A 21,447-nucleotide genomic window follows, 5' to 3' on the forward strand; every position below is an offset into this window, starting at 1 on the left:
GGAGGTGATGGTTTCAGACAGCCCCCCGAGGAGATGTTTGGGGGGCAGCCAACATCTCCCCAAGTGGAGATGCCTGCCCCCAGGCCCAGCTTTGGAGAGACAAAGGCAGAGAGGGCTGGATGCCCACGGTGCAGACACGCAGGTGTGTGGGCAGGGGTGGGGCTCGGAGATGGGAAATTGACCAGTGCAGGGACAAAGGAGGAAAGAGAGAATGGGGGGGTGGGGAGTGCGGGGCCAGATCGGGAAGCAGTCCTGCTGTTCTCCCAGCTCCCCCGACGCCCAGGCAGAGGACGGGGACCACCTTCTCAGGTGCCCCCAGAATCCTACTCTCGTGTCAGGATGTCGCCTCTGTTTTGAGTCTGTGGGCTTCTTGGCCAGACCTTGGTAGACCCATTGAAACAAAAGAACCTGGGGGTCCCTCAAAGGCTGTTTTATGATCAACTTTCATTGTCCTCCTGGCGGAGCACCACTCCCCAGCATTCTAGTCCTGCTGTGCCAATTCCTTACTGTGTGACTCATGAAGAACGGCTCAGCTTCTCTGGGCAGCAGCATCCGGTTCTGCGGCTCTGGCTCTGCGGCTGAGAGAGGACCCCCCATGGCTGCAGGGGGAGGAAGAACAGACATTTCTGTGCAGGGACAAAATTAAGGCTCCTCATAAACAGACCAAACCGGAGTTGGGGTAACGAGCCACCCCGTGGCGGGGAGGGCAAGTGGTTCGATCAGGCTGTGTGTCCCCTGCCCTCCAGCCCTAGCTGGAGCCTGGCTGGCTGCGTGAGGTTGGGCCTCATGAGGCACAGGCTGTCGCCATAGGAACAGGCTCATAGACAGCAGCTCAGAGGAATCAGGTGCTTGGGGGCAGATGGACAGGGGGAGGTGGGGTTGAGGGGCTCTGGATGTCGTATTAGCGTAGCTGCCCCTCACATTTCTCTCTCCTGGTGGGGACAGAACTAGGCGGGGGGCACTGCTGCAGCCTCGGGGGCTTTCTCTTTGGAAAGCCCAGCGTGGGGGGTCAGTAACCCCTGGAACCCAGAGATCAGAGGTGACAAGAGGGTGGCTGGCTGGGAAGGGCCACCAGGCTGTGGCCAGTTGCTAAGATGCAGGATCTTTCTGAGGGGCCCATGGTAACCCTCAGAGAACACATTGCGCCTCATTCATTTATTCATTAATTCACTTAATCCCTAAACACCTCGAGAGCAGCACCGCAGGCCTCTGGCTACGGGGCACAGGGCTGAGCAAGAAGCTTCTGGCCCTGCCGGGGTCAGACACACGTGCAAAACCCATTAACACCAGGCAGGAAGATGATGATGCCCAGGGGTGGCTGGGAGGGCCAGGACCTGCGGTGGGCGGGGACCAAGGTGGAGGGAGCCTGCCAGGACAGAAGAAAGGAGCAACTTGTGCGGCTCTCCCCGCCTGCCTGGGCCAGTCCCCTCCTTCACAGCAGATCCTGACAAAGTAGCAGGAGCACCCTGGACAAAGTAGCACACAAAAAGCATTTTTAAAAAATACAATTCAATGAAAATGTGAATGCTTCCTTACAAATAAGAGAACAAATATAGTACAGGAACATCTTAAATTCCTCGAGAGCTGTGTGTTTTCACATCCCTAAACTTGACAGTGCTTCCTGTCAACAGGTGTGGAGGGCCAAGCCGCAATTGACGTTCTCCCTTTTGCAGGCGCAGATGTGATTCTGCCACGATTACCCCACAAACTCCTACGCTGGGACCAGGAGGGGGGTTTGCCTTCCAGGGGCTCTGGGCTTGAGAAGATGATTTCTGCTGTGGCTAAAGGAGGCCTCCTGCTTCTACTTGCTCACGGGCACTCTGCCTGCGCCAGCTGGGCCCGCTGGGGAGGCGGGAGGGAGGCCAGTGCTCCAGGGGTGGGGGCGTCGGGTGGCCCAGCCTGATTCCAAGACTGGCGTCAAGCCTGGGCATGATGCGTTCTTAGGCTGACCCTGGTGTGAGAAAAGAGGGCTTCTGGTTCTGCGGACTCTGTCTACCAGGGCAGGGCAGGCTATAGAATGTGCAAGAATAATTAAGAGACATGTATGTCCAAAATGTTGAACATTTCGCCACATTCCCCAGCCCCATTCGTCACCACACTAGCTTTGCCCTTGCTGATAGAGCAACCAACACTGTTCAGCCACCTCCCCCTGTGACACCCCTCCCCTGACGCCTGCACAGTAGTACTCTCCCCCCAGAAGTCCCTCCACGCTGGCATCACCCTGGAGAATTCTGGATCCTTGCTGTGTGCCCCACGGAGAATGGCTGAACCACTCTGGGCCCCCCCCCCAATTATCCAGCTCTGTGGCTGAGAGGGGAGGCCCTACAGCTGCAGGGAGAGGACAAATGGACATTTCTGTACTCCAGGAAGTATGCTCTCCCCTCCCCACGCGCACCCAGCCTTCCATTCGCTCACCTCCCTCTCAGCACTCACACCCCTAAATCTCAGGGGCTCTAAGCGTTAGAGCTCTCAGCCTGAACTCTTTGAGATGAGGGGACAGCTTGACATTCATCCTGTAGGTCCCCTGGCCTACGGCCCCTGAGCAGAGGCATACAGTAGGAGCTCAGTCTATGCTGAGCAGATGAAATACATTTAAAGAGCCGAGCCTCTGTTTTATGGAAAATTAACTTCTGGGAATTTCTGATGAAGAATCACTGTACTTTTAGCCAAGCCTGCATGAACAAGCTAAGTGATGAAAAAATTCTTTTTCCCCAAGGTCCCTGCTTCCCCCCCCAAGGGCCCCCAGCCCCCCCCCCGAGGTGAGTTTATCTACAGGTGTGGGGGTGGGATGAAGAGCTGTCATTAACCCCTCCGGAAGACCCCTGAGAGCTCCCCACGCAGGCATGACTCAGTTGCGCCCTTTAAGAGGATAATTCGATTGATGACGGGGACAATTAGACTTCCCTGTTGATTCCAACGGTGAGGAAGGAAGCGGCGAGAAGTCTATTTTTGAATCCCTTCATCGATGACGAGAAATCGGTTCTGTTTGGGGAGGGGGGAGCAGTGCGTCCCCACAGAAGCCGACGCCAAATATGGCTGTAAACCAGCGTCTGTCCAGGCACCCGGCTCTGAGTTTTCCCTCCCCGGGAGCCTGCTGCAGGGCCTGGGGCCCCGAGCTCCTTCTCCCCCGAGTCACATGCAGGCCTGCATTAGGGACTCTGGACACGTGCAGGCTCCGTGGCCCTGCGGCCCTCGCTGGGGGCCGTGCAAGGTGTGCCCCTCCGCAGCCACGTTCCCAGCAAGGCTGTGCATGCGTCCACTTCAGACTGAAGAGCCTTCTCTCTGATGGAACTTGAAACCCAGTCGTCATGTTCTGGAAAATGTACCAGGGTGCACCTCTCATTTCCCTCCATCCTCCGCCCCCAGGCTCCCTCCCCTCAGCAGGAAAAAACGAGAATGTTTCTCTCCAAAGGCAAAATTCGGGCTTGGAAAAATAACCCAAACAGTGGCAGCTGAGCACCTCTTCGGTGTTTGCGCGAAACCCCCGCAGCCCCCAAGGTTGCAGAGCTGTCCCCCACGCCAAGAGGGAGGGCAGGCCCTTCCCACTCTCCTCCAGGCCCTGCGATCTAGCTGCTCCCCAGGGCTGAGCAGAAGGCCTGGCGCCATTCCCAGCAGACCCAGGCTGCATCCCAGCTCTGCTACTCACTAGCCGTGTGTCTGCCTTGGGGGTCTCCACGCCTCAGCCTGCTAATCTCTGAAATGGGCCTTGCAATCCCCACCCAGCTCAGGCTGTGAGGAGTCTCCGATGAGATGGGGCTAAACCGGAATCCACATCTGAGGGGGAGGTCAGGGAGACGCTGAAAAGGCAGTGCCTGCTTGCCTGTAAAGCCCCCAACCTGGGGACTGTGGCTTCTTGGTGAAGGAGATCCCTCTCCAGCTGCCTCCAGGATGCTGCAGTTCCAGGACTCTAACTAGGTGACCCCAGACTCTGGGCACTGGTGTTTGTCTTGGTAAGTGAGCAGCCCCTTTGGGCCCAGGAAGCTCCTGTCCCCTCTTGGAGGGAGGATGGAGAACACACATGGGGCAGGGGCTTCAGTTTTCTTGTCTACACAATGTCCACCAGGACTGGATCAGTGGGGCTCAGGCACCTTTGAAAAACACAATCCTGTTTGGGCAGAAACAAAGCCTCAAGGCCTGGAGCTCCTTGAGGGGGGCGGGTGGGGGCTGCACAGAGGAGATCGGGGTAGGGTGAAGCCCCCTGCTGCCCACCTGCTGTGCATGCCCAGGACTAGCTAGTCTCCCTGGAGCTCAACCCTGCTGGGCTTCCCTGATCAGCTGATCCTGCCTTTAATCAAGGAAGAAGTGGTCTGGGGCTGGCTGGGGGTGGAGTTAGGGCTTGGGAAGTGGGGAGGGGGTGTGGAGAGGGAGGAAAAGGGCTGGAGACAACATTTCTTTGGTTCCCCCAGAAAACTTTCACCCACCACTAGCTCCTTTGCTGTCCCAGCGAAGCCTAGTGAGCTGTGCACATGCCCCTTGCTTTCATCTCCTGCCCTGGGGAGCCGGCTGGTACTGGGGGGATAGAGGGGCCATAGGCAGAGCCGCTCCGCTGGATGGAAGCCCAGGAAGCCCAGGCTCTGCGTTCCAATCTGACCCTACGGTTGACAGGTTCAGTCCCTGCTGTCTGCCTAGACTACCTGCCATGCCACGCCGTGATGACCCACGGGCTGCCTGCCTTACCCCAGTGATCCCAGGGCCCGTACTCAGAGCCTGGCTCTCTCAAAGAGCGGGGAGCGGGGAGGGATGCACAGATAGAGCAGGGGGCATCCGACTCCTCCAGCCCAACGCTCCCCAGCCCCCAGGGTCTGCTTGCAAACAGCAGACAGTGCTGGCTTCTCCCCAAGGGACTAGATTGGCATTTTCGTGTTTTCTGTGCAGACTTAAGTCTGTGACAGTCACCAATCTCCCCTCCCTACTGCTCCTAAGCTACCCTTTCTCAGTGTCTGCTTGCTGAAAAGAATTCTCTGGTCTCCTGAATTTACAAATGCTTTACTGAGACTAGAGCAAACCAACAGAAAGCTCCCTGGCTTGTAGGTCCTGTTAGACAGGAAAGTCCCCTCCCCTCTCCAAAGCAGCCCTGTAGGGGCCCTTGCAGAGGGCCCAGGTCGGCAGATTGCTGGCACCCCTTGCTCTAGCTGTCTGGGGCAGAGGCCCTGAGTTGCAGCTGTTAGAGGAAGGGATGGAAGGGGCTGTGGCCAGGCCTTGTAAGCACAGTGTTTTTCTGCTTATAAAACCTGTTCCCTTTGGGGACAGATGTGGCATCCCTGTTTATAGACAAGGAAACAGGGCTCATAGAAGGAAGTGACTGGCCCAGGGCCCTCAGCAGGCCTGGGATGGAGATGGGATTAGAGAGCAGATGTCCCTCAGCCAAGGGAGTGCCCTTTTAGTTTAAGCCTCTGACATTTGGACACCGACTCCCTTGGGTGAGAATGCCCTCCCCTGGCCTCCCTCCCTTTCCCGAACTGGGGAAGGCTGTGGGTTGGAAAGGACCTGGGTGGGGAAGGGAGGAACCCAGGTGGGGGGCACACTTGATGGCCACTGGGGCCCCCTTCGTGCTCCACGCAGTCCAGAACCCCTCCCCATGTGACTCTGGGAGGAGCCTGGGGAGCCCTTGCTCCAGGTTGCCGGCCCCAACATCCTCCACCCCTCCTTGGCTTCTGGCTGAGAACTCAGCCCTTCCCGGTCTGCCTGCAGCATGGGATAATTTTGGAGGCTGAGGTCAGGGGCCTCAGAGGGAGAGGAGAGAGAGAGGTGGGTCAGGGAGACCTTGGCGACTGCTGCACAGAGGATATTGGGACTTCCAGGCTTGGGCCTGTTGGTCGCTCTTGTTCTAGGCCAGGATCCTTGGGCAAAAGACCTTCCATCGTTGGACTCAGTTTCTTGACTTAGGAAAGAGCCCATGGAAGAGAGTAGGGTCAGAGAAATGCAGGGGCCTGTGGTGGGCATGTGGCGAGCACCCCAACTGCTTCCTCCAGCCTGCCCCCAAAGCCCTTCCCAGAAGCCTCCACCTATCTGGGTGCTCTGTGGATAACACTAGGGAAGTGACACCTTCCACAAGGCGCTGGGGGTTTTCCTCCAGCCTCCTCAGAGCCAGCCCAGAGCAGCTCCTGGGTCTCCATCCAGCCAGGTGCCCCACCCCCCTCCCTTCCTTTCTGGAGCACCGATATAGGGCCAGTGAACCTGGGGGCTCCCTCTGGCCTGCCTTCCCACACCTATCCCTAGGATGGCAAACATGTCCTCAAACCTGCCAGGGACCAGTTAGATGGTCTGGAGGCCAAAGGACCCACCTCCTAGGTTCAAAGTAGCAATGACCTCCCCCCAGTTCTGTGGGGAAGGGGAAGCTGTGAACCGGACCAACCGGGTGGGTACGGGTGGAGGAGGGCTACTGACTCCCAGCATCTAGGAGCTATATGCAATTTATGCAAATTAGGCATCTCAAATGACCCATCCAAAGATCTCCAGACCACCCGGAACCCTTCCCTAGGAGGTTAAACACCTCTAATCCCCTTTCCAGCCCTCTCCCTCCCTATCTTCCTGAGCCTAGGATCCAGCCGGGGAAGGGAGGGGAGGCTGCTGAGCCAGCGTAAGGCTCTAAGCAGAGGCTGGGGCTGGGGGCTGGGGGCTGGTGGGGAGGAGGGATGCTTGCGAGCGCCCCCTCTCCCCAGGAGCTCTGCTGAAGGGTCTCTGGCGGAGTCCAGCATCCCCCACCCCCACGCCCTGGGGACCACTGAGTGAAGGCCTCCCAGTGGTCTGGAACATGTGCTGACTGCCTAGTGTGCAACCGTGTGTGTGTGTGTGTGTGTGTGTGTGTGAGAGAGAGAGACACACAGCACATTGGTGAGGCTGCCCACACATGCCATTGTGGACAAAGACGGATGAGATTGTGTGTTTGTGTTGGGTGACTGCATATGTGTGTTTTTGTAAGCATGTGGCCAACAGTCTGTGATTTGTGGGTTTTGGGGACTGGGAGTGTGTGCTTGTGGGTATTAGGTGTGTGGCTGGAACTACAAGCATACTCAAGAATGTGTGTGTGTTCATGTTTTAGCATGACCCAGGCCCTTACTGTGATGCTGTGTGTGTGTGCGCGGGTGGATGTAACTGAATGTGTGCACGGGTGTCCGTATGTTTACAAGTGTATTCGTGTGTTTAGGTCTGCATGTGGCTCTGCGTGTGTTTCTGCGTGGACGGGGCCTCTACAGGTGGAGGAGGCCCAGGATTTCATAACTGCGTAGCAGCTCCTCTCTCTGCCCATGACTAAGCACGTGGTGCTCCGGCCTGTTTCTGTAACGTGTGTCTGGGTTGCAGTGTGGTTGGGTTGCAGTGTGTATTGTTACAAGTGTATCTGCATTCTCCTGCCTCTCCATGGCTAGGGATACAGGGGGCATCAGGCTTTTCCTAAGTGTTTTTCTATGTGCGTGTGTGGTTATGTGCGTAGTCCACATCTTTACAGTGTGCGTTTGTGTTTTTCTGGGCATATGACCCATGGCACGCATGCTTGGGACCTTGGCAATGAGTGTTTTGGTGTTTCTGCTTGCGTTTCGGTATTCCGAGTGCGCACTTGTGTTTTCCTGGGGGTCTTCGGCCCAGCCCCGGTTAGGTTCATGCGACTTGTCCTGAGCAGGCCCGCGTGAGCACACCCGTGTGCTGTCCCGTGTGCGCAACGTGTGCCCAACGTGCGCGGGGTACCTGTTCCCGTCTAGCCAAGAGTACAGCCTTGTTTGCGAGCGGGCTTCCGGCCGCTGCAGTGGTGGGGGGCGGCCCCGTGGGGGGCTGGGGGTCACAGGGACTGGCCGGCGCCGGCCCCGTGCGCGCGAAGGCGGGGGCGGGGGGGCGGGAGCCGCGGGGGGGGGGCGGTACGAAAAGGGCGGTGCGCGCGGCGGCGGCGGCAGCTCCTCGGCGGCAGTGGTGGAGAGCGCAGCGCAGCCCTGGCTTTCCCCTCACTGCGTGCCCGAGCCCCCTTCCGCGTCCGCAACCAGAAGCCCAGCGCGGCACCCGGAGCTGGACCCTCGCCCGCGCCGTTCCCCGGACCGCGACCCCGGCCGCCCCGCGATGACCGGGACCGAAGCCCTCCTGCCCGTCCTCTTGCTCCTGCTGGCTTTCGGCCACGGCACCCATGGTGAGCCCCCCGCCGGCGGCCTGGCTCGCGCCCCCTCTGGGGAAGCCTGCGACGCCCCGCCGGCTGCCCGGTGCCCTGCACGCCCCGTCCCGCGCGCCCCAACTCCCGCTCGTCCCGCCTAACCCTAAGCCCCGCGCGGTGCCTGTCTCGCCCTTCCCACCACCCTAGCATGCCAAGCCCGGCCCTGGGGTCCCCGGGGGGGGACAGGGGAGGTGTGGGACCCCCAGCCCCTTCCCGCCCCACAGAAGTGGCCCTCGGAGGGGTGTCGGTGCTCTGAGAGAGGAGGTATGGAAAAAACGAGGTGATGGTGGGTCGTTTTCCGTGAAAATGCTGTGGGGTGCAACTTTGGGGTGTCTCTGTGCGCGTGTGGGAACAGGTTTGTGGGGGGTGTGGGGGGAGACTTTGCCGTCGTAGCCCCCGATTCCCAACAGGAGCCCTGCCTGAGCCCCTCCTGCGTGGCGCATTTCTCTAGGTAAGGGGCTGCGACACTTCTGTCTGCAGCGGCCATCTGTCTCTGACAGCGAGAGAGTTGCCCCCTTCCCGCAGCGCCCCCCCCAACTGCGCCAGTGGTTTTGGGGGTGCTGTCTGGAAGGCCGGAGAGCTGGTTGAGTACATGCACACAGTAGGTGCCTGTTGAAGTGTCAGAATCTCAGTGTTGCAGCCTCAGTCTGTTCTGCAAAACCCTTGTGGCGTAGTTGGTGGCGTAGTTGTTGTCGTCGTCATCTTTTCACTGTGAAGAGTCTGGGGTTGGGAGGGGGGGACATCTGACCTGGGTGCCTGGCTTAACTATGATGAACCTTAAAAAAAATCCAGATGCCTCACCTGTGAGCCCACCAGGTGAACCTGTCTAGGCTTTCCCAAAACTGAACACGTCAAAATCTCCCCTTTCAGCTCACTTTGCAAAAGTGAGGGTTTGGCTGAATTCCCCGGGTCAGCGTCTGCCCTGCACTGTCTCCCATCCCTCCTTTTAAGAGGATTTGAGGTTTCATGTTTTCTTTGAGGGGGGAAAGGTGTCTGTCTTGCTCCTAAGATCTAGGGAGTGTGCTGTTGTCATCTCATAGCAAGGAACATGGCAGAGGTTTTTTCCCTGAGTGGATTGAGCCACGTCCACGCACAGATATGAAGTGCCTACTGTGTACCAGGCTGGCAGGACCCAAGAGGGTTGTTGCATCCCTCGAGGGAAGCAGGGGGCCATTAGGGAGAAGATGGGCTTCGCCCTGCTCTCTGGGGCCTTGTGGGGTGAATTTTGTAACCTTTCTTGTGCCTCAGGAGCTGAATGCCTCCTGGCCTGTGACGAAGCACGTGGAATCTGCGAGGATGACATTTGCAGGTAACAGAGTGACTCCTCACAGGCAGCTTGTGGGGGCCAGAATCCTGGGGAGCCATGAAGTCAGGCAGAAAAAAGGTGGGGGCTTGGCCACTGCGGCAAACAGCTTCCTCACCCCTGCAGAAAACTGGCGGGGGCGGGGGAGAAGAGAAGAGGGCGTGGGTGGGGGCTGTCTGCTTCCTCAAAAGGGAGGTGGCAGGAGAGCCCCTTGCAGGGTGAGACCACTGCAGGCCACTGCGGCAAAACGCAGCACTCTCTGGGGCTCTCGGTGGGGGTGGGGGGTCCTCTGTGTCTGCCCCTCTGTGTTCTCTCCTTAAGTTTTTCCATTCAGGTGACTGGTGTTCACTTCCTGGGACCACTGGCCTGGCACTGTACAAAGACCCCCCAAGGGCTCTCAGTTCACAAAAAGTGGCCTGAGCTTCCTCTCCACCCCTGCTGTCCCCTCATACGTCCCCATCTTTCTTACCCCAACCCCGCAGGTGCCGGCCTGGCTGGCAGGGTGCCCTGTGTGACCAGTGCATGACCTCTCCCGGCTGCGTTTACGGAATCTGTGAAGAACCCTGGCAGTGCCTTTGCAGCGAAGGCTGGGGCGGGGAATTCTGCGACATAGGTTGGCACTCACCTTTGCTCACCGCTCCTCCCCGACCCCGCCCCACTCCTTGCCTCCCTGCCCTCAGCCCCCAGCCCAGTGGCTGCCAGCCTCCCTTCCCCCATTCCAACACACCAGCGCAGCTGTATTGCGATGATGTGTTTATATACTTCTGCTGGTGCCAGATGCCTCCTCCAAGGTAGGGACTTTATTTTGCTCACCTGTGCACCACCACCACCCAGCATCCAGCACCCAGAAAAGGAATGGGGTGGGGGTTGGAGGAACTGCCTGTTGAATAAAGACTCACAAAATAAACACACATGGCTGAGCTGGGGGGACCACAGACCCCAGGCAGCCTCACCGGGTCACTAAAGCTCAGAGATGGGAAAGAGCTCAGGGGATCTTAGAGCTTATACTCCAAGAATGTCGCACACAAGACTGTTGGGAGGCTGCGTGCAAGCAAACAAGTGGGGGAGGGGGTGTGGGGAACAGAACTGCGTCACAATCATGAGGACCGGGCTGAGGCTGTCAGGTGCAGGGGGAAGCTGGGGGATGGGAAAGGCTGGGAAGGGGTTAAAGTGCAGATTGGTGTTATCTGTTGATTTCATTAATTTATGCAATCTTTGCCTCCATTACCCCGAGCAATTGAGAGTTGGCTGTCGCTGCATTTTCAGGCTGCAGAATATTCACTTGAGCCCATTCTCATTTGGCAAAACCTGCCCTAAGGTCTGGGTAACTGAGTGCAGGCAGCTGCCTCAAGAGCCCTGTTCCTCAGTCCCCATTAGCAGAGATGCGTGGTACAAATAGGGAAACTGAGGATCAGAGAAGCAAAAAGATCTGTCAAGGGATACATACATAGGCAGGCAGGAGAAACTAGCTAAGACCCCTTCCCCTGGCCCCAGAAATAGGGTTAATTTTCATCTGCGACTGCTTCTAACACCCTCCGTTAAGGAAAACCCAACAGCATGTTGTTGTGGCCCCTGCCCTGTGTAGCCAAGGCAGCTGGGCATTCAGAGTGGAGCTCCCCCCACCCTGAATTATCTCTGGCCCTTACACCCCCCGAAATATGTCTCAAAGTCCCCCCCATAGCTGACTCATGCTGTGGCCAGCAGCGTTGACGCCCCTCACAGCAGTAGCAGCAGCAGCAGCAGCTCTGAGCTGTTGGGGAGGTAGGAGGTCTCAGCAAAGCCACCGCTGGGGATCAGGGTTAGGCTTTCAGCCTGGAGCCCACTTTCTTTGGTATCTGAACACAGCACATCCGGGCTGGAGTTTCCAGACAAACCACCCCCTCCCTCCACCCAGCCCCCCCCTCCCCCCGTGGGCCCTTGGCACGCTCCCTCCCGGCCAGATTGATGAAGGCAGCGTGCTTGGGAACGGCTGGAGAGTCTGGGGTCCTGGAGAGGAAACAGCATTCTCTCTCCCTTTTTACCTATCTTTGAGGCTGTCTTGGCCACAGCTGCTGTCTGAGCAGAGACCCCCCAGCAGCCTTCTCCTTAGAGCAGCTTAATCCGCCCTGCTTTGGGGTCGGAGGCCCAGGAGGGCTGACCCTCGGCTTGTGAGGCTTGACGTTGTGGGGAGAGCAGTGGGGATGGGCAGGGGGTGGTTGCCAGCTCTTTAGCTTAAATTTAAGATTGCGAGTGACAGGAGAGCCAGGAGCAGAGAAATTAGGAGCCCACTGCGGAGACGCGGCGTGCCGACGCTTTGCCGGTGCGGTCCCTTAAAGATAAATCCTCTTTATGTCCCCTTGCGCCACGCCGGGTTTCCACGGACACCACAGGGTAGTCCATCAACACAGCATTCAGGCTTTCCTTCTTGATTGACTGCAGGCTCCCCTCCACGAGGGAGCCGGGTGCTTTGAAAGAGGGAGGAAAGACGCACGCATGGCACTGGGACCACCCGCCCGCCTTGACTTCTGTGTCTCTGGCTGGCCCTTGATCTCTGGTTGGCAGGTGCAGCAGCTCAAATGACAGAAAGCCAAAGCTGAAAAGGTCGTTTAGAGACCGGCCAGGGAGAGCCCCTCCTTTTATAAGTAGGGAAACTGAGGCACAGAGTGGGGAGGAGCTGGACTCTGCTGCCACACGGCAGGAGGTTGGACACAGGGCAGGACAAAGGTGCCCTCGTGGCCCTGCCCGGGAGCTGGGGTTTCCACCATCAGAGAGCCCCTGACCCAGGCCCCTGTGTTCAGCATGTCCGTGGTTGCTGAGCCTGAATAATGAAGCATGCATGACGGGAGGTGTGAAAAGGCAGTGGAAATATACCAGTGTTCATGGAAACCCGCGCTGTCAGAGCGCTCAATAGTTCTCATTTTCCTGCCTTCAAAAGATGCAGCCTTTTTGCCGTGCGTGGCCCCTTTAGTTCAGAACCTCAGAGCAGAACGAGAGACTGTGGGGAGGAGGGGCGGTGCCGAGGCTAAACCAGGTTTCTTGGTTCCCGATGGGGGTCTTTATGTCTTCATCGCCCCCCACCGTCCCTCTTAGATGGAAAAGTAGGAAGAGCAGATGGTTTTTCAAGGGTTGGGCTATACAAGTCCCCCCACGTGAGAAGCTGGGTATGAAATCTTGTCTGCAGGAGACAGCGCTGGGGAGTCTTGTGGGGAGGGGCAAGGCATCTGCAGCAGGTCAGGGACATGTTGCTGGATGTGAGAGGTGACCTGGTGCCAGGAGAGTATCAGTGACCATGACTTTCTGGCCCATGACCTTACACAAGGAAGCCCCTTCGACTTTCTGAGTCTCAGTTTACTCACTTTGGGGTTTTTATTGAGGGGGGATCACTATACCCTCTTACTCTGGACCCCAGTTGGTGGCCACAGCAGAGCTCACTTGGGGTCTCTGTCACTTGCATTAGGAGGGGACACTAAGGTCTGGTCTTCTCTGCCTCTCCCACCCCGCCACTGCAGACCTGCGGCCTTGCAGCTCGATGCCCTGTGCCAACAATGGGACCTGTGTGAACCGGGACAACGGCGAGTATGAATGCTTCTGCACCCTTGGGTTCGCGGGACCGACCTGTGAGAGGGACTTCGGACCTTGTGCCATCGAAGGGTAAATATCCCCCCCACCCCCCAAGGCTGTGTGATCTAATGAATGCTGCTTCTGATGCCTGCTCTCCACCCCCTAAAGACCCTTTCAGCCTAACCCTGCTGGACCTGTGTCTGACAAAAGATGGAAGTGCTCATCCCAGCAGCCCTATGGTGGGGGGGGGGCGTCCTAGATGGGGTATTTATGGGGGAATGTGTCATTTCATAATTTTTTCAAATGATCCTGAAGGCAATTTCATATTCCCCTGACGTCCCCGAGTCCTGATGTGTGTGAATGACAGTCGATTGGGACGGTGGAACGCCGCGCAGAACTGCATAATTTTCTAAAGGCAACATAATAAGAGATCAGAGTTCAGCGGGGCCCAGGCTGTTTGCGAAACCACTTACCATATTTTAGGGGGTGGTTTTGGGGAACTAGTGGGCTTTTGTAGTTGGGTTTTCTGGGATGTCCAGGGAGGGAGCTGCCAGGCTGAGGAGGTGGTCCTGGGCGACTCCCTGTGCCTCCCTGGCTGGCACTCTCTGTTCCTCCCTCCTTCCCTCTCTCACTTAATGTGTTTTGAGCACCTGGCCTTTTGTCAGGCTGGGACCTTCTGCACAAATGTGCGATGTGTTAATGTGTGGAGAGAGAGGGGGGCCAGGCGTCTGCCCCCACCCGACCCCTGAAGCACTGTCCTAGCCCAGCCCCCGAGGGCCCTTCAGCGTGTCCCTGTTGTGTTGCAGTTCCCCCTGCAAGAACGAAGGCGCCTGCGTGGATGATGATGGCGAGGCTGCCTTTGCCTCCTGCGAGTGCCGCCCTGGCTTCTCGGGCAATTTCTGCGAGATCGTGGTCAACAGCTGCATCCCCAACCCGTGCAAGAATGACGGCGTCTGCACCGACATCGGGGGCGACTTCCGCTGCCGCTGCCCGGCCGGCTTCATCGACAAAACCTGCAGCCAGGCCGTGAACAACTGCGGCGGCATCCCGTGCCTGAACGGAGGCACCTGCTCGCCGCAGTCACAGGTGAGCTACGAGTGTCTGTGCACGCCCGAGTTCACAGGTCCCTCCTGTGTCGAGAAGCGCGCGCAGGGCCCCAAGCAGGTCACCCGTCTGCCTGCCAATTATGGGCTGACCTACCGCGTGACCCCCGGGGTGCATGAGGTACCAGTGGGACCGCCCGAGTACCGTATCCTGAAGGTGTCCGTGAAAGAGGTCAAAAAGAACACCCCTCTCCTCACTGAGGGACAGGCTATCTGCTTCACCATCCTGGGCGTGATCACCAGTCTGGTGGTGCTGGGCTCCTTGGGCATGATCTTCCTCAACAAGTGCGAGGGCTGGGTGTCTGCCCTGCGCCGCAACTGCACGCTGCGCAGGAACAACGTGCTCCTGCACTACCAAAGCGGCGAGGACCTGGCGGTCAACATCATCTTCCCAGAGAAGATCGACATGACCACCTTCGACAGGGACACCATGGAGGACGCGATCTGAGCGACATCCCCCCACAGCACCCCCTCCCATCCTAGGGGTTCCACAGGGCTTGCTACATGCGGTCTGTGCTAGTGTTTGTGGTGGAGTGCGCTATATTTTGTGTCAAACCTGGTGAACGCTGCGCTTGCGTATATTGTCCTTGTGTTGCCGTGTGACAAACGCAATGCTAAAAGATCCCCAGAGATCCTCTTTCTCTCAATTAATGCATGCTAAAGAATAATAAGAATTTCATCTTTAAACAAGTAAAAGAAATAAGCATGTTATTCTAAACTCTAAATTAAGTCAAAAAAATCAAAAAGACAAAAAAAAAAACAAACCCCAAAAGTACCAGGACTCGGTGCCGACATCCCTTTCCAAGGGGTCTCGGTCACAGGGTCCTTGTCATGTGCATTGCTGTGACCAGCCACTGTGACAAAAGCTAAAATCTCTTTCGTTCGTTAATTCTCACACGCTATGTCCAACGTGCACTCACATCAAGTTCAGTGCTGCAACCCTTAGATCTTTCCGGTTGATTTGAGATTTTGCAGAGTGCAACGGCCGTGTGTCAGGCAGAGAGAGTCCCGGGTTGGCTGCTGGGGGGCTGGGACCCTGTCCCAGCTCTGCCACTCACTCGCTGTGTGAGCCTTGGCGAGTCCCCGTCCCAATTCCGGGTCCACCTTCTCGCCCCTCTCGAGGGAGGGGTTTGAACACCAACCATCAAGGTCCTCTCTGGCTCTAAAACTCTGAATTAGCAACGAGGGAGTATGAACCAAAATACTTCCTGACCCTAAAAGTGAGGATCCCATGAAGACTGAGTCTCATCGTGGGATCCCAAAGGCTTTGGCCTATCCTGGTTGTCCACTTGATGTTGAATTGCATTTCTCAGAGTGGGCGGTGGCCTCCTGGCCCACCTCCTGTTTGGGAAGAACTGGCCCCTTTGGTCATAACGAGCCATCTGGAGTTGCCACTTAGGCAGCCAGCCCCCCAACTCCCTCTCCTACCCACCCAAAGCCCAGCACTGTATGTGCCTCCTACACTATAGATGAGAGATGTCACTTGAAATTTAAATGCACCTTGTACCGCAAGTGCCCCTGGTGAAATCTGAGCAGCAACACAGCCCTCACCAAGGTTTTCACAGTGTTTAGTGGAAATTGTTGCTTGTGGGGCGTTTATTAGTTCTGTGGCAAAAGTGGTACAAGACCTGGCCGACACAGCCATGGACGTACATTTGTGTTGCTGAGTTAATAATACTCAGATCCCAGAAGACCTAGCCAGCTTGTGAATTAAGAATTTGCCTTTTTTTTAAAACAGAGAGCATCTATTTTTTTGCAAAGATAGAAAGAAATGGGACAGAGCTCTGTTTAGCTTTCTTGCTCTTGGGGTTGGGCAGCTAAACAGCCCTTGGGTACCAGTTAGAAATATTTTGCTGCTGAAATTTGGATAGAGATCTATATTCTTAGCTTTTATAGTGACTTGCCGTGTTTACCTTGCTCCAAGTGCTTATTTCTCAGTTAATCACCTTCATCATGTACCGTCATTCAAATCAGTCATCCTGCACACACAACTTCAGTCATCTGCGTCATCGACTTCACGTGAGACCGACGTCATCGACGTCATCACCTTCCCCAATTTCCTTGTTATCCTGATTCAGACCCCAGCCAAGCTCCTGACACTCACCTGAGCCACTGGCCCCGTCTCTCCAGTCCCTCCCCACCGGCAGCCCTCGGTCCTCTGTCCCCATCCCAAGCCCCTCCCAGCCTCACCCCTTGATCCCCCAGCCTTCCCACCCTCATCTCCAGTTTGCCCTCACCCCAAACCTGACACCCCCACCCCCCGAGGTCACTGCCGAGCCCCTTCTCACCCCAAGTTCCTGCTGCCGAACTCGGCACCCTCCTTATCCGCAGGCCAGTGGCTCCCCCACCCCAATCTCTGATGACCCTTGCCCCAAGTCACTGAAGTCGTCACCTCATCTAATTTTGAGTTTGTTTTAGCAAAAAATTTAAAAAAGACAAAAAAAATGAATTGTTGGCATGGCCAGATGATCGGCTGGTTCCGCCTCTGGTTTCTCTTGGCGTAAGACCTTGACTTAGCTTGCTAACGATTCTGTTCCTCAGTTTCCCCAAATTCGGAATTCTACGAGTCACGAAACCATCAAATTCTTTCTCCATTTCCAGGATGTAGAGAACAGCCAGGTCCCCTGAAGACAAGAAAAAGGGGTGACGCTGGCTGTTCATCCTTGACCGGCTCCTCATCAATTCATTGGTTCATCACCCACCCTTCATCTGATCAGAAAGCATTTCCAAGCACTGGCGAGTGCTAGGCAGTGTCCGTTCAGCTGTGGGGTACAGTCTGGAGGGGAGGGGACACACAGGTGTCCCCAGGGTGCCCAGCGCAGTGCAGGTAAAATTCCGTGGGCGTGGAGGGTCCTGAGTGGACGCCTCCCTTAGAGTGCCACCATCTCACCTTCCCACGTGACAAATTATCTATTGCCAGCGCACAATGAGGCCGCCCCACCCAAATTCCACCCACCCACCCACACCCACAGTGTAATCGGAGCAGTGTCAGCAGTGCTCGCCACGGTCTTCATGCCATGCAGAAATGGTCCATTCCATTCCTATGGTTAACCAGGTTCTGCTGAGAGTGTTGGGATCCTGACCGCCCATCCACACCTCCAGTGTGTTTGGTGTAGAATGTGGTTTACGAACAAACGGAGAAGTTAAGGACAGTGGTCTAAGACATGTTCTCCAATTCGGTCCCAAATTGTGAGAGGAGGCGGAGGAGTAAGGATAATTTTGCAACCAAAAAGTTAAAGAAATGTCGTAGCGCTCTTTTTAACTTTCCCGTTTGCTTATCTTCTCCCCAGACGTGCAAAAAACTACTTGTTTATTGCGAAATAAACAAGAAGGGCTCCATAATCTCGTGTCTGTTTCTTTGTTTATTGCGCACTGGGCTACACTTGTCCCTTCTGGTAGCGGCCTGAGAGCCGGTGAGGAGGGAGGGGGTCCCCGCCTTCCAGGGCCCTGCTTTGGCCCGAGACCAGCCCTTCCCCCATGTCAAGGAGGCCGCAGGGTGAGGGCTGTGCCCACCAACCTCTGCACATCACCCACCTCCCCAGACTACACTCTGGGTGTTTGGAACCCTGGGTTTTCTGCCCAAAGGGTCCTGAGTCCACCTCTAAGGCCCTTCCTGTCTCCCGAGGGGGCTGTTTGTGGGTGGCCCGGACGGAGCTGGGGTGCGAGGGTGACGGGGGCAAGGAGTTCCCCCAGAGTGTCCGACCAAGAGGGGCAGGCTCAACACCCAGGATGAAGGAGCCCCGGTCTCGTCCCTCAGCCCTGCTGGCCCAGGAGGCTGCCGTCCATTTGGGGCCCATCTCCTCTCCCCAGGGCCTGCCCTCCTCTCTGGAACTCTCCGTGGTCAGCCTGCTGCCACTACCCACGAGGCTGTCCAGGCCCAGACCTGGGTGTCCCTGGGACTCTTCCTCCCTTGTCCACCAGAGCAGCCACTTCTCTGCTCCTCCCCGTGTCCCTCCGACCTCAGCCCCCACTGCCGGGCCTCAGGCTCGCCCCTTCCCTGGTGCCTCTCTGGTCCCCGCCCTGTCAGCTTAACAAAGCAGAGCACACAGAGGGACGAGAGGGGGTTAACCTCCGAGATGGGCACTGTTCCAAGACCTTTCCAGGTGATAATATGACAATATTGAGTTTCCTGAGTTAATAAATGTAGAAACCTCTAGGAAAGGGGGGAGTTTTTCAGGACATTATCAATCCTCTAAGTCCCTCAATGCAGCCAGTGGGAACAGAGCAGTCACCTGGGAGAACAGCCCCTCATGGGCAAGGTCCTGACTCCAGGTCTGCAACATCTGACACTGGGAGGGGACGGGGAATGCCCCGGCCAGAGATGCTGTTCCATAGCAAAGAAAAGTTAAGAGACGAACGTCTTCCACTTCAGATTTCAAAGCCAGGAGAAGCCCCATGCTAAGACATGACACAGGCCATAAAAATGAAAAGGAAAGTCACCGTCCTCACCCCTGAGTAGGGAAATAAAAATCCTTGGTGGCAGAGCAACACATCAAAACAGCCAGGTGTTTTAAAACAAAACCGTGATCACGAAGAGCATTTTCTAGGAAAGCAGGTTCCACCTCACCTTAGTAAATGCATTAAAAGATGGTGAGCCCTGGAGTGGCCCAGGAAGGAGGAGACCGTGATGGGACGCCTGGAGTCCCTGCTGGACAGCCCTGGAGTCAGGCTGGGACCTGGGAGGAGGAACGTGCTAGCTGGGGCTACAGGTGGCCTCCGTGGGCCCAAGGGTGGGGAAGGCCGAGGACTGTCACTGTGAGGGGCCTTTGCACTGTGGCCAGGGCTCGGAGCACTGCGGAGCACCCCAGTGGACTCCAAGTGGGGGAAGAGGCACCTGCGGCACCTTGGGCAGATGGGTGGAAGGTTCCTGAAGGAGAAGGGAGGAGGGACAGGGAATAAAGAGCGGAAGGGCCCTGCGAGTAGCCCAGTCCAGGCCCCTAACTCAGGGCAGATCTCGGGGCAGCTAACTGGGCCCTGGGTCTGGGGGTGCCTGGGAGGCTGCTCTGCGGAGCCCACACTTAGGGTCTCGGGCCCGGCGACGTTCTTTCTTCACTGACTCTCCCACTGCTGAGGAAGATGGAGGCCCCGGCCCTCCATATCACCCAAGCAAGAGCCTTGTTTAATTAAACCCACCTCTCCTGTTCACAGCAAGGAGAAAGCCCGACCCGACTCCCAGCCAGGGAGGAGTGAGAAGTCCCAGCTCATTCAGAACTGCCCACACAGCTCTGTCCTGCTCCAAAGTGCGTTTGGCCATGGATACGGCTGCACCATGACCATGTTAAACGTGCAAATGCAAGGGTTGGAGAAATTTCAACCCAAAAACAGGTCATAAGAAAAAAATACATAATACCAATGCATTAGATGCTGGAGGGAATACATTCCTAACATAAAAAAAAAAACAAATCTTAGCAAAGTAGCAAAAGTACATACTTCCTCAATGTCATTAAGAACTTCTATCTTAAACTGATGTTTGCTACCCTGCAGGTCAAGAAAACCTAAAGACAAGTAAGGCCTCGAATCCCGCAGCCGTTAAGGGCACTGGCTTTGAGCGGGAGAGGCTGGATTTGCACTTTGCTGTCTCCTTGGGCACCTAATACCTTCCTGTCTGCTTCTTTATCTGCACAGGAGTAGACAGCAATTAGATACGGAAAGCAATTAGTATCACTATTGTTCTAACACCTCTAGCCAGCACAAGAAGATAAGAAAAAGCAAAACATTAATAGGAGATTAAATGATTATTATCTACCAAAAAAACAAAAACAAAAACAAAAAACCAAAAAACAAGCTATAGAGAATGACCTAAAGAAACAAGAGGCCGGGCGCGGTGGCTCACGCCTGTAATCCTAGCACTCTGGGAGGCCGAGGCGGGTGGATTGCTCAAGGTCAGGAGTTCGAGACCAGCCTGAGCGAGACCCCGTCTCTACTAAAAATAGAAAGACATTATATGGACACCTAAAAATCTATATAGAAAAAATTAGCCGGGCATAGTGGCGCATGCCTGTAGTCCCAGCTACTCGGGAGGCTGAGGCAGTAGGATCGCTTAAGCCCAGGAGTTTGAGGTTGCTGTGAGCTAAGCTGACGCCACGGCACTCACTCTAGCCTGGGCAACAAAGCGACACTCTGTCTCAACAAAAAAAAAAAAAAAAAAAAAAAAAAAAAAAAAAAAAAAAAAAAAAAAAAAAAAAAAAAAAAAGAAACAAGAGAAGTCGGCAAGGTGGGACACATTCCACAGATACGAAGACCTGTATACTAATAGCAACCTGTTACAAAAAGTGATCTGAGTAGTTACAACTTCATATTATAAAGTTGCTAATTCTCCCCAAAATTAATTTTTAAGTTTAAGGCCATCTATTTGCATTGGGTCTCTAGACAACATAATTCTAAAGATTATCTGAAGAAATGAAATGGTTAGAAATCAGCAAGAAGAAAAGTAACGAAGGGGCAACTCGCACCATCTGACATTAAAACAGAAAGCTACAAAACAAAGACTGTGTGTCTCAGGTCCCGGTGCAGAGTTAACACTTAGTATTGGTGCTCTGAATGGGGGAATAAATGAATAAATGCGTGAATGAAAGCTTTAGAAGGAATCTAGATCCCTGGGCTCATCTAATTATTGACAAATGTGGAAACTGAGAGCAAAAGAATGAGTAGTCTCAGTCTCCCAACTGAGGACAATTTTGCCCCCCGGGAGACATTGGGCAATGTCTGGGGACATTTTTCATTGTCAAGTCTGGACAGTGGCTGCTGGTACCTGGTGGGTAGAGAGGCCGGGGATGCTGCTAGACAGCTTACAAAGCACGGGACAGCCCCACAGCAAAGGATCACTCGCCCAGGCTGAGAAGCCTGGTGTGGGGCGCCAGGGCAAGACGGGCAGGGAGGAACAGCAGCTGGCGATGGCGATGGCGCTGGCCCCGCGCTGAGAGCTCGGAATGCATAATCTCACGCAATTCATTCGACAGCCTGGGAGGTGGACAGTGCTGTCTTCTGGTCTTCCAGAGGATGGAACTGAGGCTCAGAGAAGGGAAAACACACGCCCACGATCACCTGGCTAAAAAGGGGTAGGGCTAAGCCCAGTGTCCACATCTCCACATGTTCATGCCAATTGCCTTTCCACGACCTGATTCTGCCTTCTGAGTTTTAAAAATAATTTATTCCCATCTTTCTTAGTGTTAGCAACCGTGCTACACTGGGAGTTTCTGGGAAACAGATCACTGGAGGCTGTGTCACCCCTGCAGGCCAGGAAGAAGATTCCCGAGGAGAACGAGGTGCCACCTTTGGTCATTTCAAGGTGCAGCTTCTGTGCTGACCTCTTCCCTCCGTCCACCCACCATGGGCTGACTCACTACCCCCCAACTCCCGACAACTGC

General features: G+C 55.8%; 1 protein-coding gene across 3 annotated transcripts; it reads left to right on the forward strand.

The window, feature by feature from the left end:
- The first annotated feature begins 7,911 nt into the window (after positions 1-7,911).
- DLK1 (delta like non-canonical Notch ligand 1) lies at positions 7,912-14,704 on the forward strand. 3 transcript variants are annotated; one of them, XM_069465310.1, is made up of 6 exons: positions 7,912-8,113; positions 9,383-9,443; positions 9,920-10,050; positions 12,926-13,067; positions 13,784-14,063; positions 14,283-14,704. In XM_069465310.1, the coding sequence occupies exons 1-6, from the start codon at positions 8,047-8,049 to the stop codon at positions 14,526-14,528; spliced, it is 927 nt and encodes a 308-aa protein (XP_069321411.1). In that variant the 5' UTR covers positions 7,912-8,046; the 3' UTR covers positions 14,529-14,704. The 3 variants fall into 3 exon arrangements, with proteins under 3 accessions (XP_069321411.1, XP_069321410.1, XP_069321409.1); XM_069465309.1 differs by having other exon boundaries at positions 14,289-14,704; XM_069465308.1 differs by having other exon boundaries at positions 13,784-14,704.
- Positions 14,705-21,447: the final 6,743 nt, after the last annotated feature.

This window comes from Eulemur rufifrons, chromosome 2 (assembly GCF_041146395.1).
Source record: "Eulemur rufifrons isolate Redbay chromosome 2, OSU_ERuf_1, whole genome shotgun sequence".
NCBI lineage: Eukaryota > Metazoa > Chordata > Mammalia > Primates > Lemuridae > Eulemur > Eulemur rufifrons.